The sequence below is a fragment of the Chelonoidis abingdonii genome, chromosome 2, assembly GCF_003597395.2.
Source record: "Chelonoidis abingdonii isolate Lonesome George chromosome 2, CheloAbing_2.0, whole genome shotgun sequence".
NCBI lineage: Eukaryota > Metazoa > Chordata > Testudines > Testudinidae > Chelonoidis > Chelonoidis abingdonii.
Window position 1 is genome coordinate 85,436,939 of NC_133770.1, and position 15,214 is coordinate 85,452,152.

The 15,214-nt window shown below is 40.1% G+C and overlaps 1 protein-coding gene across 2 annotated transcripts in view; it reads right to left on the reverse strand.

Annotated features, from left to right (window-relative positions):
* LARS2 (leucyl-tRNA synthetase 2, mitochondrial) overlaps window positions 1–15,214 on the reverse strand; it is a 128,302-nt gene that overhangs the window by 28,722 nt on the left and 84,366 nt on the right. For both annotated transcript variants that reach the window (XM_032803182.2, XM_032803185.2), the window contains exons 13-16: window positions 12,565–12,663; window positions 9,429–9,566; window positions 7,445–7,548; window positions 6,173–6,355 (exon numbers count right to left, since the gene is read on the reverse strand). In XM_032803182.2, coding sequence (XP_032659073.1) covers window positions 6,173–6,355; window positions 7,445–7,548; window positions 9,429–9,566; window positions 12,565–12,663 — 524 coding nt within the window. The remainder of the gene's footprint in view (window positions 1–6,172; window positions 6,356–7,444; window positions 7,549–9,428; window positions 9,567–12,564; window positions 12,664–15,214) is intronic.

The following is a 15,214-nucleotide window of genomic DNA, read 5'->3' on the forward strand; positions in this document are numbered from 1 at the left end:
CAAAGTTGGCAGGATGGTTGGGGTTAGAGCAGCCCCCGCATTTGGCGTTTAAAGGCGTGCCCCTAGCCGCAACATTAACTGACCTCGCTCAGACCTCAGCCAACCATCCCAGTCCCTTTGTTATGGTGCTGGTGTGTGCCCATATTCTGTGAGAGTGAGGGGGAGACCTTTATGGCAAGGTGGGGCTGAGGCAAATCACTGGCCACTGATTGCGCGCAGCCAGACAACAGGGCGATTAGAAGAGCACACCAGGAACGGTGCGCATCAAGAAGCTTGAAAACGAGTTTCATCACGGGCCAGGTAGGTGTGACTGCTGTGTTTGTTTTCCCCTTCATGAACACCCCCCCACGATCTTCCTGTAAGCAACCCACCCTCCCCCTTCACCCCAAAAATGTAAGGTGAATAGTGTTGTTCACTGTGAAAGAGTATAACCATTGTTCTGTAAAATGTATCTTTTTAAATACTTCTCTCCCTTTTTTCCCTCCCTCATGCAGCTGCAATTTTTCAAGCCTCTCCCTACTCCATCCCGAAGGCTATCTCAGATAAGGCGGAGGAAAAAGAAGACGCGAGACGAAATGTTCTCGGAAATCATGGAAGTGACCCGCAATGAAAGAGCTCATCTGAATGAGTGGAAGGACATGGTATCAAATACACAGGAAAGATGCCAGTGAACGTGAGGACGGAGGACAACCTGAGGAGAGGACGCTCGCTCGAGATGAGAGGTGGCGGCAGGAAGATCAGGAGGTGGCAGGAAGCATCAGCGGTGGCGGGATGCAGCTGCTGCGTGATCAAACTGATATCCTCCGACGTCTGGTGGAGCTTCAGGAAGAGCAGCAGGGGTCACAGAGTGCCACTGCAGCCCCTGTGTAACCACCCTCACCACTCACCATGTTCCATATCTTCCTCACCCAGACGTGTAAGAACGCGTGGGGGAAGGCTTCGTGCACACCGCCCACTCCACCCCCGTGGACAGCCCAACCAAAAGGCTGTCATTACATTGAAATGTTTTTTAGTGGCCTTTTCCTTCCCTCCTATCCTCCTCCCAAACCACACCCGGGATACCTTGTCAGTTCTCTGCCTCTTTTTATAATGACTTTTTTATAAAGAATACATGATTTTTAAACGATAGTGACTTTATTTCCTTAAGCAAGCTGTAATCGAAGGGGAGGGTGGGTTGCTTACAGGGAATGAGTCAATCAAGGGGGGGGGGTTCATCAAGGGGAAACAAACACAGCAGTCACACCGTACCCTGGCCCATGATGAAACTCGTTTCAAAGCTTCTCTGATGCGCACCGCTTCCTGGTGTGCTCTTCTAATCGCCCTGGTGTCTGGCTGCGTGTAATCAGCGGCCAGGTGATTTGCCTCAGCCTCCCACCCCGCCATAAAGGTCTCCCCCTTACTCTCACAGAGATTGTGGAGCACACAGCAAGCAGCAATAACAAAGGGGACATTGGTTTGGCTGAGGTCTGAGCGAGTCAGTAATGTGCGCCAGCGCGCCTTTAAATGGCAAATGCACATTCTACCACCATTCTGCACTTGCTCAGCCTGTAGTTGAACAGCTCCTGACTACTGTCCAGGCTGCCTGTGTATGGCTTCATGAGCCATGGCATCAAGGGGTAGGCTGGGTCCCCAGGATAACTACAGGCATTTCAACATCCCCAACTGTTATTTTCTGGTCTGGGAAGTAATTCCCTTGCTGCAGCAGTTTAAACAGAGTAGTGTTCTGAAGACGCGAGCGTCATGAACCCTTCCTGGCCATCCCACGTGGATGTTGGTGAAACGTCCCTTGTGATCCACCAGTGCTTGCAGCACCATTGAAAAGTACCCCTTGCGGTTTATGTACTGGGTGCCCTGGTGCTCCGGTGCCAAGATAGGGATATGGGTTCCATCTATCGCCCCCCCCCCAGTTAGGGAATCCCATTGCAGCAAAGCCATCCACTATGACCTGCACGTTTTCCAGAGTCACAACCTTTCGTAGCAGCAGCTTAATGATTGCTTTGGCTACTTGCATCACAGCAGCCCCCACAGTAGATTTTCCCACTCCAAATTGATTCCCGACTGACCGGTAGCTGTCTGGCGTTGCAAGCTTTCCAGAGGCTATTGCCACTCGCTTCTCACTGTGAGGGCTGCTCTCATCTTGGTATATTCTGGCGTTTCAGGGCAGGGAAAGCAAGTCACAAAGTTCCATGAAAGTGCCCTTACGCATGCGAAAGTTTCGCAGCCACTGCGAATCGTCCCACACCTGCAAAACTATGCGGTCCACCAGTCTGTGCTTGTTTCCCGGCCCCAAAATCGGCGTTCAATGGCTAGAACCTGCCCCATTACCAGCAGGATCTCCAAAGCGCAGGGGCCCGCGGTTTGAGAGAATTCTGTGTCCATGTCCTCATCACTCTCGTCGCCGCGCTGCCATAGCCGCCGCCTCCTCCTCACCTGGCTTTGCAGGTCCCGGTTCAGCATAGACTGCACGAGAATGCGCGAGGTGTTTACAACGTCCACGATTGCGTATTGATCTGAGCAGGGTCCATGCTTGCTGTGCTATGGCGTTTGCACAGTTCACCAGGAAAAAAGGCGCAAAATAAATGGTTGTCTGCTGCTTTCACGAAGGGAGGGGTGAGGCTGTACCCAGAACCACCTGCGACAATGATTTTTGCCCCATGAGGCACTGGGCTCTCAACCCAGAATTCCAAGGGGCGGGGGAGACTGCGGGAACTATGAGATAGTTACGGGATAGCTACTCATAGTGCAATGCTCCAGAAATCGACGCTAGCCTCAGACTATGGACGCACACCGTCGAATTAATGTGGTTAGTGTGGCCGCGTGCACTCGACTTTATACAATCTGTTTTACAAAACCGGTTTATGTAAAATCGGAATAATCCCGTAGTGTAGATGTACCCTGAGGCTGCTCCTCTAACTGTGGAGGGGAGGGAAGAGGAAGGAAGTGGCGAGGGATGAGTGGGTGGCATCAGAGCTGCTACACCACCTGGGGATTCCCTATTCTGAGGTGATCCCCAAATGGCTGCTTACAATAGATTTAAGGCTGTTTTACATCATTGGAAAAGTATAAAAGTAAAAGCAGCTTTAATGAGGCCAAGTATCTGACCCAGTGTTATTACATAATGTTGTGCAGTTTTTTGCCAAAAATAAGCCAATGCTATGTTTACCAGTGTGGCTCCTTCAGGATGAATGTACATTTTGTTACTGTAAGGAGAAGACAGGCCTTAGCCAGTGTTTACAGAAGGCTTTATAACTGTTTTCATTATCTTTCCTTCCCATTTTCTTTTTGAAAACTTGTTAACTGTTTCTTTACTGTTTTTCCAATATTCCCTCAACAAGAGGTGACTCTCAAAAAATATCTTTCTTTACACTACTCTGTATTTTACAAGAGACTTGTCTGAGTGGCAAAATGCTTTTCTCCTAGCACTGTATAAGATATCTGTGCTTGTACTTATGAAAGAATGTGTGTATAATATAACCACCAAACTTTAATAATACTTTGCAAAATAACACCTTTTATCCAAGGATTGCATAGCACTTACAAAAAGGGGATAAAGTTTCATTATTCCCATTTTCAAGAAGGGGAAACAACAGCAAAAAAAACCCCAACAACAACTGGATGACTCACAGAGCCTGATTTCAGTAAGATTACTCACAGAGTACGGCACTACTAAATGTTAGCAAGGGCAGGAGAATCCACGAGAGGCGGGAATAAAACCTACTGACTCTCAGTTTTTTGCTTTCAGGAAAGGATCGTGATAGGAATCTAACATAAAAATATGTTATCAACTCCACCCCCAAAAGGTTGTTGTTAGAAATGTGGTAGTTTGGTACATAGTGAATAAAAATGGTAATGATACAGACCAATCTGAACTGTAGTTGGTATAGCTGCACTATAAGATGATGTCGATCAAACAAAGAACGAAGAGGTAGAACAAATCATTTAAAAACATTTATTTTTCAATACAATATAGTTAGATGTTTTATTGAAGTCCTGTGAGACAAGAAAGTTGCTTTAAAATGCATGCATTTTCCTTTGCACACTGACTATTATGAAGCAAGACAGACATAAAACAGAAATTAAAATTAAGATGGCATTGGGGCTGCTCGTTCATTTAGAAAAGGCAGAGCCCCATAAGCACGTCACATTTAAGGTGTGAAACTAGACAGACACTTGTACATGTTTTGTGTGTTTGTAGGATCCATTATTTATCCTAGTTTCATCAATTATGTAACTCAACAGCATATAATGTAAGTGTTTTTATCAGCATCTTTCAAATGGTATTCAGAGCCCGTTTGACAAGCTGTGTTGCATAACTGTCTATGATAAATTAAAGCAGCTTAAAGCTCCAAATGGATTCTCCCATCATGAAAAGAAGATTTACTGTATTAAAAAGGAGGAGGTGATCTAATCTTAAAATAGCTGCTTTCTAAGTCATTGGTAAGAAGAGAAATTAAGAGACTGGGGCTGTGCACCCTCTCACCATTTATAAAGAAATTATTACCAAGGTATTTTTTACACACACCTGATCTTAGCTTTTAAGAGGTTTGTAAGGGAATGAGGGAGAGAGGTGCGTCCTAAACAAGTCTGTAGCCTAATTAACACTGTCTTGCAAAATTAGCTTCTTAAAGATAATTTTCTCAATTTACAAAGTGGACATTAGCCTAGTAGTGTGGCATCACTATTTTCATGAACTACAAGATCATAGTTCAAATAAGCTAAAACAGAAGGAAAAGACTTATAAAAGGTTGCTTAGTGTTTTTTTCTCTCTTCTTCCATTTCCCACAGTGTACAAGATGTCTTCATAATAATGGAAAATTTCTGCAGGCTTTTTTCTGCCTAAGACTAATATTCTAGTGTGCAGCGAAGAGACCATATTATTGTAGACCCTTGCTTTCAACAGCCTTACAGAGATGTATGTATGCAGTGGTGTTGCAGCCGTGTCTGTCAGAGGATATAAGAGACACAAAATAGGTGAGGTAATATCTTTTATTAGACCAACTTCTGCTAGTGAGAGACAAGCTTTTGAGCTACACAGAGCTCTTCCTCAGGTCTAGGAAAGGTACTCAGAATGACACAGCTAAATACAAGGTCGAACAGATAGTTTAGCATAAGCTGTTAGCATATATTCTAAGGGACCATTCAAGGTCTTAGAGAGATGTATGTAAAGTTTCTTATCTAGTGCTGCTGCACTACTTCCTATATCTTCCTGGATAGACTATCAAGGAGCAAAAAATTAAGATTCTTCTCAGCCAAGATGACACTACAGGAAGTGCATACATCTAAACACTTATTTCTAGCCTCTGATAAAATGCCTGAGGCAGAGGCTATCATTACTACTGAAGAAATTACAGAACCACTCCAAAATTCTTTTAACATAGGAACATCATCCTTAATATTGCTTCAGATCCTGCAATAGCCTCATGTTGGAACACCCTTTATAGAAAAGATTCTTCAGTTCTGTAGAAACCTTCCCAGTGTAAAATATTCTTTTCAATATGAAGCCTGGAACAGAATGACCTAATCTAATTTTTGATTATATGTGAAACTCTGAAGAACCCATTATCAGAAATTAATAACTCCTAGAAGGGTCAATCAGATGGTCCTATTTACCTGTTCTCATAACAGAAGAACAATTAGTGAAACTGAAGGCAACACATGTAAAGATGATTAAAAGAAATACTTTTTCAAAACATGGCATGATTAACTTGTGGAACTTACGGCTACCAGATACTGAAGCCAATAGCTTACCAGGATTCAGAAAAAGATTAGACATCTCTATAGATATTGAGAACATCTATAATTATATGAGGTAAAATAATGTTTTTGAGAAGTAATAAAAACCCTCATGCTTTAGGACTTAAGCCAACCACTAACCAAGGGAAGACTGCAATGTCCTCTGAAGCATCTGGTACTGGTCACTCTCAGAGAGAGGAATGTGACCCAGCATATGAGACCAGAGGTCCACCTATGTTCCTATTATTAACGTTAAATACATACATAACTAACAAAAGTGTATTTTATCCCAACAAAGGTCCCGTTTTAGAAAGACAGCCAGTGTAATCTTCTCATTACATCAGCTGCTCACATTCAATTCTCCAAATCCCAAACAACAAACTGTATTTCAAACAGAAATAAACCAAGAGGAGGAAAGAATCAAAACAATTTGACTTACTTTTTGCATCCCACAAAATGTCTTGTTCTGGAGGGGCGGCAAACAGGATGTACAGTCGCAAAGTGTCTATACCATACTGCTCTACTAATTCCTCAGGATCTATCCCGTTATGCTTGGATTTACTCATTTTTTCCCATGTAACCTGCAGCTTCTCTTTGGTTTTTATGTGAACTGGTTCAGTCCCTAAATATACAGAACATATATAATAATAACTAATTTGATTCTACAAACATCTGGAGCAGCAGAACATAATACTAGGTTATTTCTAATCCCTTCTCTGATATCCTCATATAACCGAAAGAGAAAAAAACAATTATGAGAGTAAGACAAAAAACTTTTTCACTTTCATAACTTTACTGAAGTAACTTTATAATGTTTCCATCACAAAGGGGAGAAAATGTCTTTCTTCCGTTTTGTAAAGCTAAATCCAGCGCTTGTGGAAGCTAAATCTATTGCATTAGGATTTTTGCATTAGTGTAGCTATCTCAATGCAAACCTCCTGTGTGGATGTGCTGTACTGGTGTAATATGCCACTTGCACTGGAGCAAATTTTACCTTGATTCCATCTTTGGATGTTTATAGACAACAAGTCTGCAGGTTTCAGCTAGGGTAAATCACATTGGTGCAAGCACTGCTTTACAATGGATCCATCTACATGGGGAGTTTGTACTGGTTTAGAGCTACACCAGTGCAGATTTCCCTACTGCACATAAACTCTGTCTTTTATACAAGGTACAAGTATAGCACAGCCAGTAGCAAACATAGGTTTTCTTAAACTGCTCTGCAAGGATTGCATGTAAGCATTGGAGAGAAGTTCCTTCTATGCCCATTCTATCTAGATCTTATCTGTTCAGATTGCCAACAATGGTGTTGACTGTGCTAATGGTTTTGCAATGTGGACATCAGTCTACTAGGAAAGGAATTGAGACCACCAACTCCTTTCACATGGGTTAGTGAATGGCTTCCATAAGATACTCACTTTTAGTGATTTTTGGACATAGACCAGGCTTAAGTAAAAACAAATATAGCTGAAATACTGTGTTTGGTAATGGTTACAGGCAATTAGAATAGTATTTTCTCTGTATGTGGATTCAGCATTAAGTATATGAGTCCAGAACACGCACAAAAGTCAATCTCCGGTTTAATGATTACAAGAATTCACTCCTCACTGATGAATTTTCCATGCACTATGACTTGTACATCCTTTTTCACTGAACTAGCCCTTGACTTTTCTGGATGCACCTGTGCTGGTTGTCCCATATGGTCTCTTACCAGTGAGATCAATTTCCTCTCTCTTCAGATATTTGCTTGTTGTTGTTAGTTTGTATGTCTGACTCTTGATAAGACCTTGAACCAAGAGTTTATAAAAAGGCTCCCTGAGGATGAAAGGAAAAGGAAACCTGTCTGTTGAAAATAGCTGTCAAAAGCACATTTTACATTAAGCTTTAGAGGCTGAACTAAATTAGACAATTATTTAATGAAAGGAGAATGTCACACTGACAACTGAAATAGTTGTCACCTGCAAAATCAAAGGATATTTTAAAGAAAAACTTTAATGGGGGAGAAAAATATTCACTTTCTGCATCGGTCTTTCTGTCACTCAAATATTCATGTTTGAACAAATGCCTTCTCTTTTACAAATCTAGGGCCTTCTTCTGAGTGTTCCCACAGCACAGGAACACAGGAGTTGCAATAGTGGATCAGAGTCCAGTGTCCTATTTCTGGCAGCTGCCAGCACTCGTCAACTCAGAGGAAGGTACAAGAATCCCACAGTAGGCAGATGTGGATATAAGGGTAAACTTAGAAACCTCTACATGTTAGTTACATAACCCCTACTATTAACCTTGGTGTTGACAACTCCTAATTTAACAGAGTAACACTCTGAGTGTCTTTATGAGCACTTTCCAAATGGTATTTCATAACCTACCTGACAAACTCAATTGCTTAATTGCCTACAATAAATTAAAGGCACTTAAAGATGCAAAAGCTGCAACCGGATTCTGCCATCACAAGAACAAGAGAACATCTTAAAAAAGAAGTGATCCAACCCTAAAATAATTGTTTTCCAAGGTAATCATAAGATGAGCATTCATAAACTGTTTGCTCCTTATTTTAGGAGAGCAAGCCCTTCCAGACCATTAATTAAAACAGTTAAAAAAATTACAAAAAGGTGAAAAATAAAACAATTAATTTTCTTCCCCAATACTTATGCCTTTCTCTTGAATTTAAAACATGCATTTAAATAACTACCATATTTTACCAAATATGGGAACGATAACTAAATAATCAGAGCAACAAAAACTGGGTAACTGTCCCAACTGCAGGTAATTTTTCAGGGAAGGCTTGTCTTTTCATAACAGAGAGTTAGTTCAGGTCAGATGCCATGCTGACAAAAGTTAAAAGTAGGAATGTGCATTTCCAATTTCTGTTTACATGGAGAGAGGCTCAAAGATGCAGTACAAAATACTTTACCATATACGGGGAAAAAGAAACAAGGAAATATATTTGATTTAAGTGGGAGACTACAGAAGGATGGAGAAATGCCCAAAATCAGAAATGCTCAGCCTGTGAAAGGATCTGGGGGAGAAGGCAGGGCTTAGAAACAAATGCAAATCAGTACTGAATTTCTCCTGTTGCTCAAAAGGGTTTCACCCTAGGAACAATGTTGGGATGACTCCATCTGCTGGTTAAACAAAATACAATTTAAAATTGCTATCATGCAAAAATAGTTGATTTTATAAAAAACATTTCCAAAGGATTTAGGCAGAATACTACATTATCAGGAACTATGTATACCTTTTGCCCCAATTCTGCAAAGACTTATGCAAGTGCTTAACTCTCCATAATGAATAGTTACATTTAAATTAATGAGACTACTCACAGTGCATAAAGTTAAGCATGGTCAAATTAATAGCTCTGTTCACAGTGCATAAAGTTAAACGAGTGTAATTCTCTGCAGGATGAGGGCCTAAGGCAAAATTTTACTACTAGTGCCCTGAGCCAGTAAATATTCATGAGACATATATGTTCACAAACAACAAATGCAATACAGACTGTAAGAAACTGATCACTTAGCTAAACTTGAAGAGGAAGAAAATTCAGGCTCAGAGGATGAAATGTAAAATATACTATTGAAAATAATATTGGTACCTCTGCTTCTTCTACCTTTATAAAATTTAATTGATGCTTGCGGATGTCAGATGCAGTCTCAGACTGATGCTTGAATTATTTTTCATAGAAATCTAATAATACTTACTTGTGTTTGGTCATTTTTTGATCATAGCAAAAATGGCTCAAGAATCTAGCATAGTATAAATGCATAACTGCATGCTCCTTTCCCCCAATGTACAAATCCACAGGCATCCAGTAGTCGGCCAAGGCTTTATTAAAAGGCCTAAAACACAAAGTAACAGAAAGCATATATTAAGTATAAAGCAAAAGGAAAAAACAGCTTTACTGGAACATCTCCAATAAGACTTGACCGAAAATAAATGTTCACAATGAGCTGCATGTGCATCTTAAACTACATTCTATTAATTTTGCTAATGGCTTAATTTCTTATTTTTAAAAAACAGTATTTGACTTGGTTAAATTGCAAAAATCCATGTGAGAATTTTTAAAAGCTATAGAGAAAGATCCACTAGAATATAATCTGCATATAATATCTTAGATGTATGACTATCAGTTCACATGTACCACCTAAAAACTAAAAAAATGCTATGGAAATATGTGCTCGATTTCTATGGAACTTTCATAACTGGGTTGTGGTTATCTGTTCTAGCCTTTTGTAGTTAAAAATTGATATTTTGTGGGAGAAAATATATAAAATGTATATATATGGCTATACATTATTCTCCAAAATATATAACAATAAACCAGTTTTAAAAATATTGGAATGATTTCATTTATTTATTTAAAATTGAAGGTTTGTGTTGCCACCGTTAGAGGGCAGCATGACATTTATTATAGTGTTTAAAAAGCATATTCTGAATATTCATTTGGGGCATCGTAAATTGAAACTTTAAAGATACTGTTTTGGTTTACACCACTTCAAGTAGCTATGTCTCTTCAAGGCATGTTTTATAGCCCCACTCTTTAGCAAATGTACCTATTGGACTACCTCAGCTTGTATCAGAACTGTGATTTTATTTTGTTATACATTAGTTATGCTTTCTTCATTAGAGATGAGCCTGGAATAAAACCCTGGATCAGGACTTCACATGTCTACAATGTAACTAGCCACAAACCCAAAGTTTTAAAATGCAGATCTGAGCTTTTCTTAAGTTCATTGTGTCCAGATTAGGTGTTTGACCCATAAAAATAAGGGCTTCTCTATATGTTGTTTAACTAAGGCCTTATCTAAACTACAAATGTGTTGAGTGTACAGTTATATCAGCCTACCCCCCTGATGTAAATGCAACAGATGCCAACAAAAGGAGGTTTTCCGTTGGCATAGTAACACCACCTCCAGGAATGATACTAGCTCTACTGCTGGCACAGCTGCATCTACACTGGGTTTTTTGTCACATCATAGCTACATTGGCTAAGGTGGTATGTTTTTTTCACACCTCTGACTGACACAGCTATGCTGATAAAACTTTGTATAGCATAGACCTGGCCTAAAGGTATGATTTTAACTGATTTAGTTAAACCTGTGCAAAATAATATGTGGGCACTCTACACAGCAGTTTGCACTGGTTTAACTAAACCAGTAAAAGTTCATGTGTAGTCAAGGCCTTAGTTTGAGCTATGAATCCTGTTCAGAATGTTGTTCTGGGTCCAGTTCTATTTAAAAAATATTATTTCTATAATTTATTTAATTTATTCCAAAGATGTTACTTAATGGTATATCAATGCACACCCAGACTGTGCTCAGGGCACAAGCACCACCCGTAGCAGAAAGACAACTAGGACCAATAAATGGAATCCTCTCCATATCCCCAAGTCTTTATAATTAAAACTCTTCATCAACTCCTTTTCCTCCCCCACCAAGAGAAGCAAGTGGATGTCTTAGTATCTCATGTCAGATAAAAAGCAGATAACCAAAACAAACATGTAAATAGTTTTAATGACTGAGTTTGTCTTAAAAAAAGACCCACTGATCAGGATCCTTTTTATTTTTTTATTTTTCTTAAAGTAGGCAATAATTTTCAACAAAATGTCTCTCTCCCCCACCCCATGGAGGTCAGATTCTAAATCAGAAACCTTGGCATGTAAAACAAGACAGATCCCAACAGCAGGGTTTGCCTATCATAGGATAATCACATACTACAATTTGCTGGACACACTGAAGCCATTCTATCAGACACTTTCCATATATATCTGTGTGAAGACTTAGTAACCCAAACAGTGATACTTCTTATCTAGTTTATGGCTAGCCTTTTGCCTACAGAACAGCTCATAAAATATTCAAGAAGCAGTAATCATAGGCTGGCTGTCCAGCAATTGCAGACAGCAATCTAATCTGAACAGTGTATAGAAAATACATTTTGGACTGTTGAGTCAGTCTTTGCACAGCCTGCTTTAATGCTGGGTTTTACAGAACCTCCAGGACACAATCAGCTTTGCTAGTACGATAGAAGATGGAGTAAGTAAACAGATAAATAACTCTGTCTATCTCTCACACTGCCCTATTTTATAGTCACTAATGCACAGCATAGCTAGAGTTTCCTTTTGTAATACTGTATTTAACTGAAGCAGTAACATCGCAATAGGCCACTATGATGATACTTTATTTTAGCTCTGGACCTAAATTAGCATGACTTTAGCTAGCCTAGATTGGAGGTTTTCTTAATTTCGGTCTCTGGGGGAAATTGCTTGATTTCTCACTTCTTTCCTTCTCCATCAGCTCTTGCCAGCTGAATGTGTTGCTATAAATCCCAGAAGCCGGTTAGCTATATTCTTAGATAGTGGCAGAACGTAAGCACACCAGTAACAACAAAGAGAAAATTAAAGGCTTTGTCCACATTGCAGAAATTACACTGGCTGTTTCTGCCTTAGTTGACCTGATGGCCACATACATAAGAGACTTGGTCTACTGCTGGAGAGGAAGTAATCAGCTTAAGGAGTAAAACCTGTAGATCCCCAGCTGCGTGTAGTCTCGGCCCTTTCATGTCCCATTAGGGGCTGATAGCCTTATTCCATAGTTCAGAACAGTTCCCAAGGCTACTCTAACTTGAGTACGGCCAGTCAGCATGCAGAGAATCAGGAACTCATAAAAGGGTTCCCAGACAGCCTCCCATCCTGCTGCACCCAGCAGACAGTAGAACTACCAGAGTATCTGGCTGCTTGTTTTTTTTCTTTTTTTCTACTTCTGCTATGTAAAACAGGTCCAGGTTACATGAACACCCATATGACCATGGTCCTGCCTGCAAGCTGCCTGGATGCCTTACCTATCAGAGTTATGAGGATCAGTGTATCTCAGGTAATACCAAGATGAATCAACAAATGTATCCATGGTGTCTGTTTCCCTCTTTGCTGTTCCTTTGCACCTGGGGAATAGAAACATTTTCAGCACTCCTAGATGAAAAAAAAATACATCACATGCTGATTTTTTTCACATCTTGAAGATATAAAATAAATGCTATGAAAGTCCAAGAGAAAGGAAAAAGTATTTTGCCATTAAATAGAAGGATAGAAAGATACTCAAAAACCAGTACATTCTTCTGGTTCTATCAGATAAATCATTTACGACCACTTCCAGTAGAAAGAGTATGGTAGGTTGCATTTCACTGGTTCTGGTTTTATAGAGTGGTTTGTTTTTCCTGATTAGTTGGGATTCCACTTATTTGCAGGAAAACCAAATTTAGTTTAATTCCAGTTTTCATTCAGAAGGATCAAATCTTTCCCAGTCATAGTAATATTTTAATTTATGATTACTGCTAGAACAAATCAATATTTGCTAGGTATTATATTGAAGGTACAGACTAAAACAGATTCAAAATGAGAAGTTAAAAGCTGGAATAGTTTTTCCTTCCCCCATGAATAGAAATAATTTGCTCATGGAAACAAACAGCAGGAGGAAACTTTTTTAAAAGTAGGTTTGCATTTATTGCAACTACTCAGTATTTAAGTATATATCTGCTAAAATAAGGATAAATTTATAACACAAATGAAATTTTGCAACCTGCTGCAAACCTGTGTGCAGTATATATAACACAAAGTATGTCAACTGGCTGTTTAACACTTACAAAATTGTAACGCTAACCTGTTATGGTGCTTGGAAGCTTCAGCTAGCACAGCACGAGACTGCCTGCTTGATAGTGTAAACCACAGAGAGCATATTAAACAAGCTCTTCAACAGCAACATTGGCTTCCTAGTCACTGCTGGGTGTGGTGAGTCTTTGGTCTATAAGACCTTTATGTGACTTGGGTCCTGACTACCTAAGACACCACCCCTCTCTCTGCATATTTGCTATAGAATTTCCGGTCATCTAAGGCATGTGAGATGCATGTATTTATTGGTAAGTATCAGAGGACTTATGTCTGAGTGTGATTAGTAGAAAGCCTTTCCTTTCCTTTCTCAGATTACTTAAACCAAGTTTGCTACCCTGAAATGCATGGTGCAAGGCAGGGAGTTGGACTGCTGTGGTGATGTCAGGTTAGCAGCCCAGAATTTTTACTTGATAACTGCTATCTCATGCTCCAGAATCTAAACTTCCATTAAAAAAAGTCTCTAGCCTTTACAACTATGGAGATAACCTTCAAAATGTGAACCAAATGTGAGTTGATACAGTCACATCTGCCTGAGTTTGCAAACACTCTGAAACATTCATCTCAATAGGATGCTAATTCTGAAACCAATGATAATTCAGTGTCAACACTTTTTTAACTGAGCAAAACAAATAAGACAGGAGAGAGGCAATTACATTAATATCTGCATAATTCACCCTGAATGGTGCCTCATTCCGGCAACATGAGTAGGTGAGCTTGGGTTGCAGGCATAGCTTAGGGAAGTACCACCACTTATTTTCTCTCCAGTCTGATCTCTGTGCAAGGCTCATCTCTTTTAACAAGCTTTTACGTGTAGCTTGATAACTGCAGTGGAGGCATCTTGTTTCCAAGTGACTTTTTAGTTTAAAGAGTCAATTATATTAAATACTGTGCATGTGACCAGAGACTAGAGTAAGTTTATTACAAAATAAATAAATATTGTATTATACTGTAACAGAATTGTCTCAGCCTATCAACTTCTGGGATACTTTACATAGCAGTTATGCAATTCCCTGCACCCTAGTTGGCTATGGCTCATTAACTAGGTAAATTCATGGAGGACAGGTCACCCAGTGGTTATTGGTCAAGATGGTCAGGGACACAACCTCATGCTCTGGGTGTCCCTAAACCTCTGACGGCCAGAAGTTGGGACTGAATGACAGGAAATGAATAGAACAGGGTAACTTACCAAGTGATCCAGCAAAGAGTCCTGTGGCACCTTATAGAATACCCACTTCGTTGGATTCCACGAAAGCTCATGCTCCAATACGTCTGTTAGTCTATAAGGTGCCACAGGACTCTTTGCTGCTTTTACAGATCCAGACTAACATGGCTACCCCTCTGATACCTGTTCTATTCATTCCTCTGAAGCATTTGGCTATCAGAAGGCAGGATATTGGGCTAGATGGACCAATGGTCTGACCCAATTTGGCCTTCTTATGTTCTTAACTTAGTGACAGCATGCAACCCACTATACTCCAGCTACTGATAGCTTACAGCTAGCCATGCAGAAGGCAGACATCTTCCTATTCACTGAATAATTCTTAACTACTGTGAAGTAATTATGCACATCCTTCCACACATGACTGGTTACAGCTTCAAAACTCCACATCTGTATGTCCACAGCCAGAGTCACCTCAGCTTCCCATCTCTATTCATCCTGTTAATCCACCTAATCCCAGCTATTAAATACTGCATGTAGATGGAGTATATAGTCTAGAGGAGATCAGAAAAAGACGGTTACTCACCTTTGTAACTGTTGTTCTTCAAGATGTGTGGCTCATATCCATTCCAGTTAGGTGTGTGCGCGCCGCGTGCACGTTCGTCGGA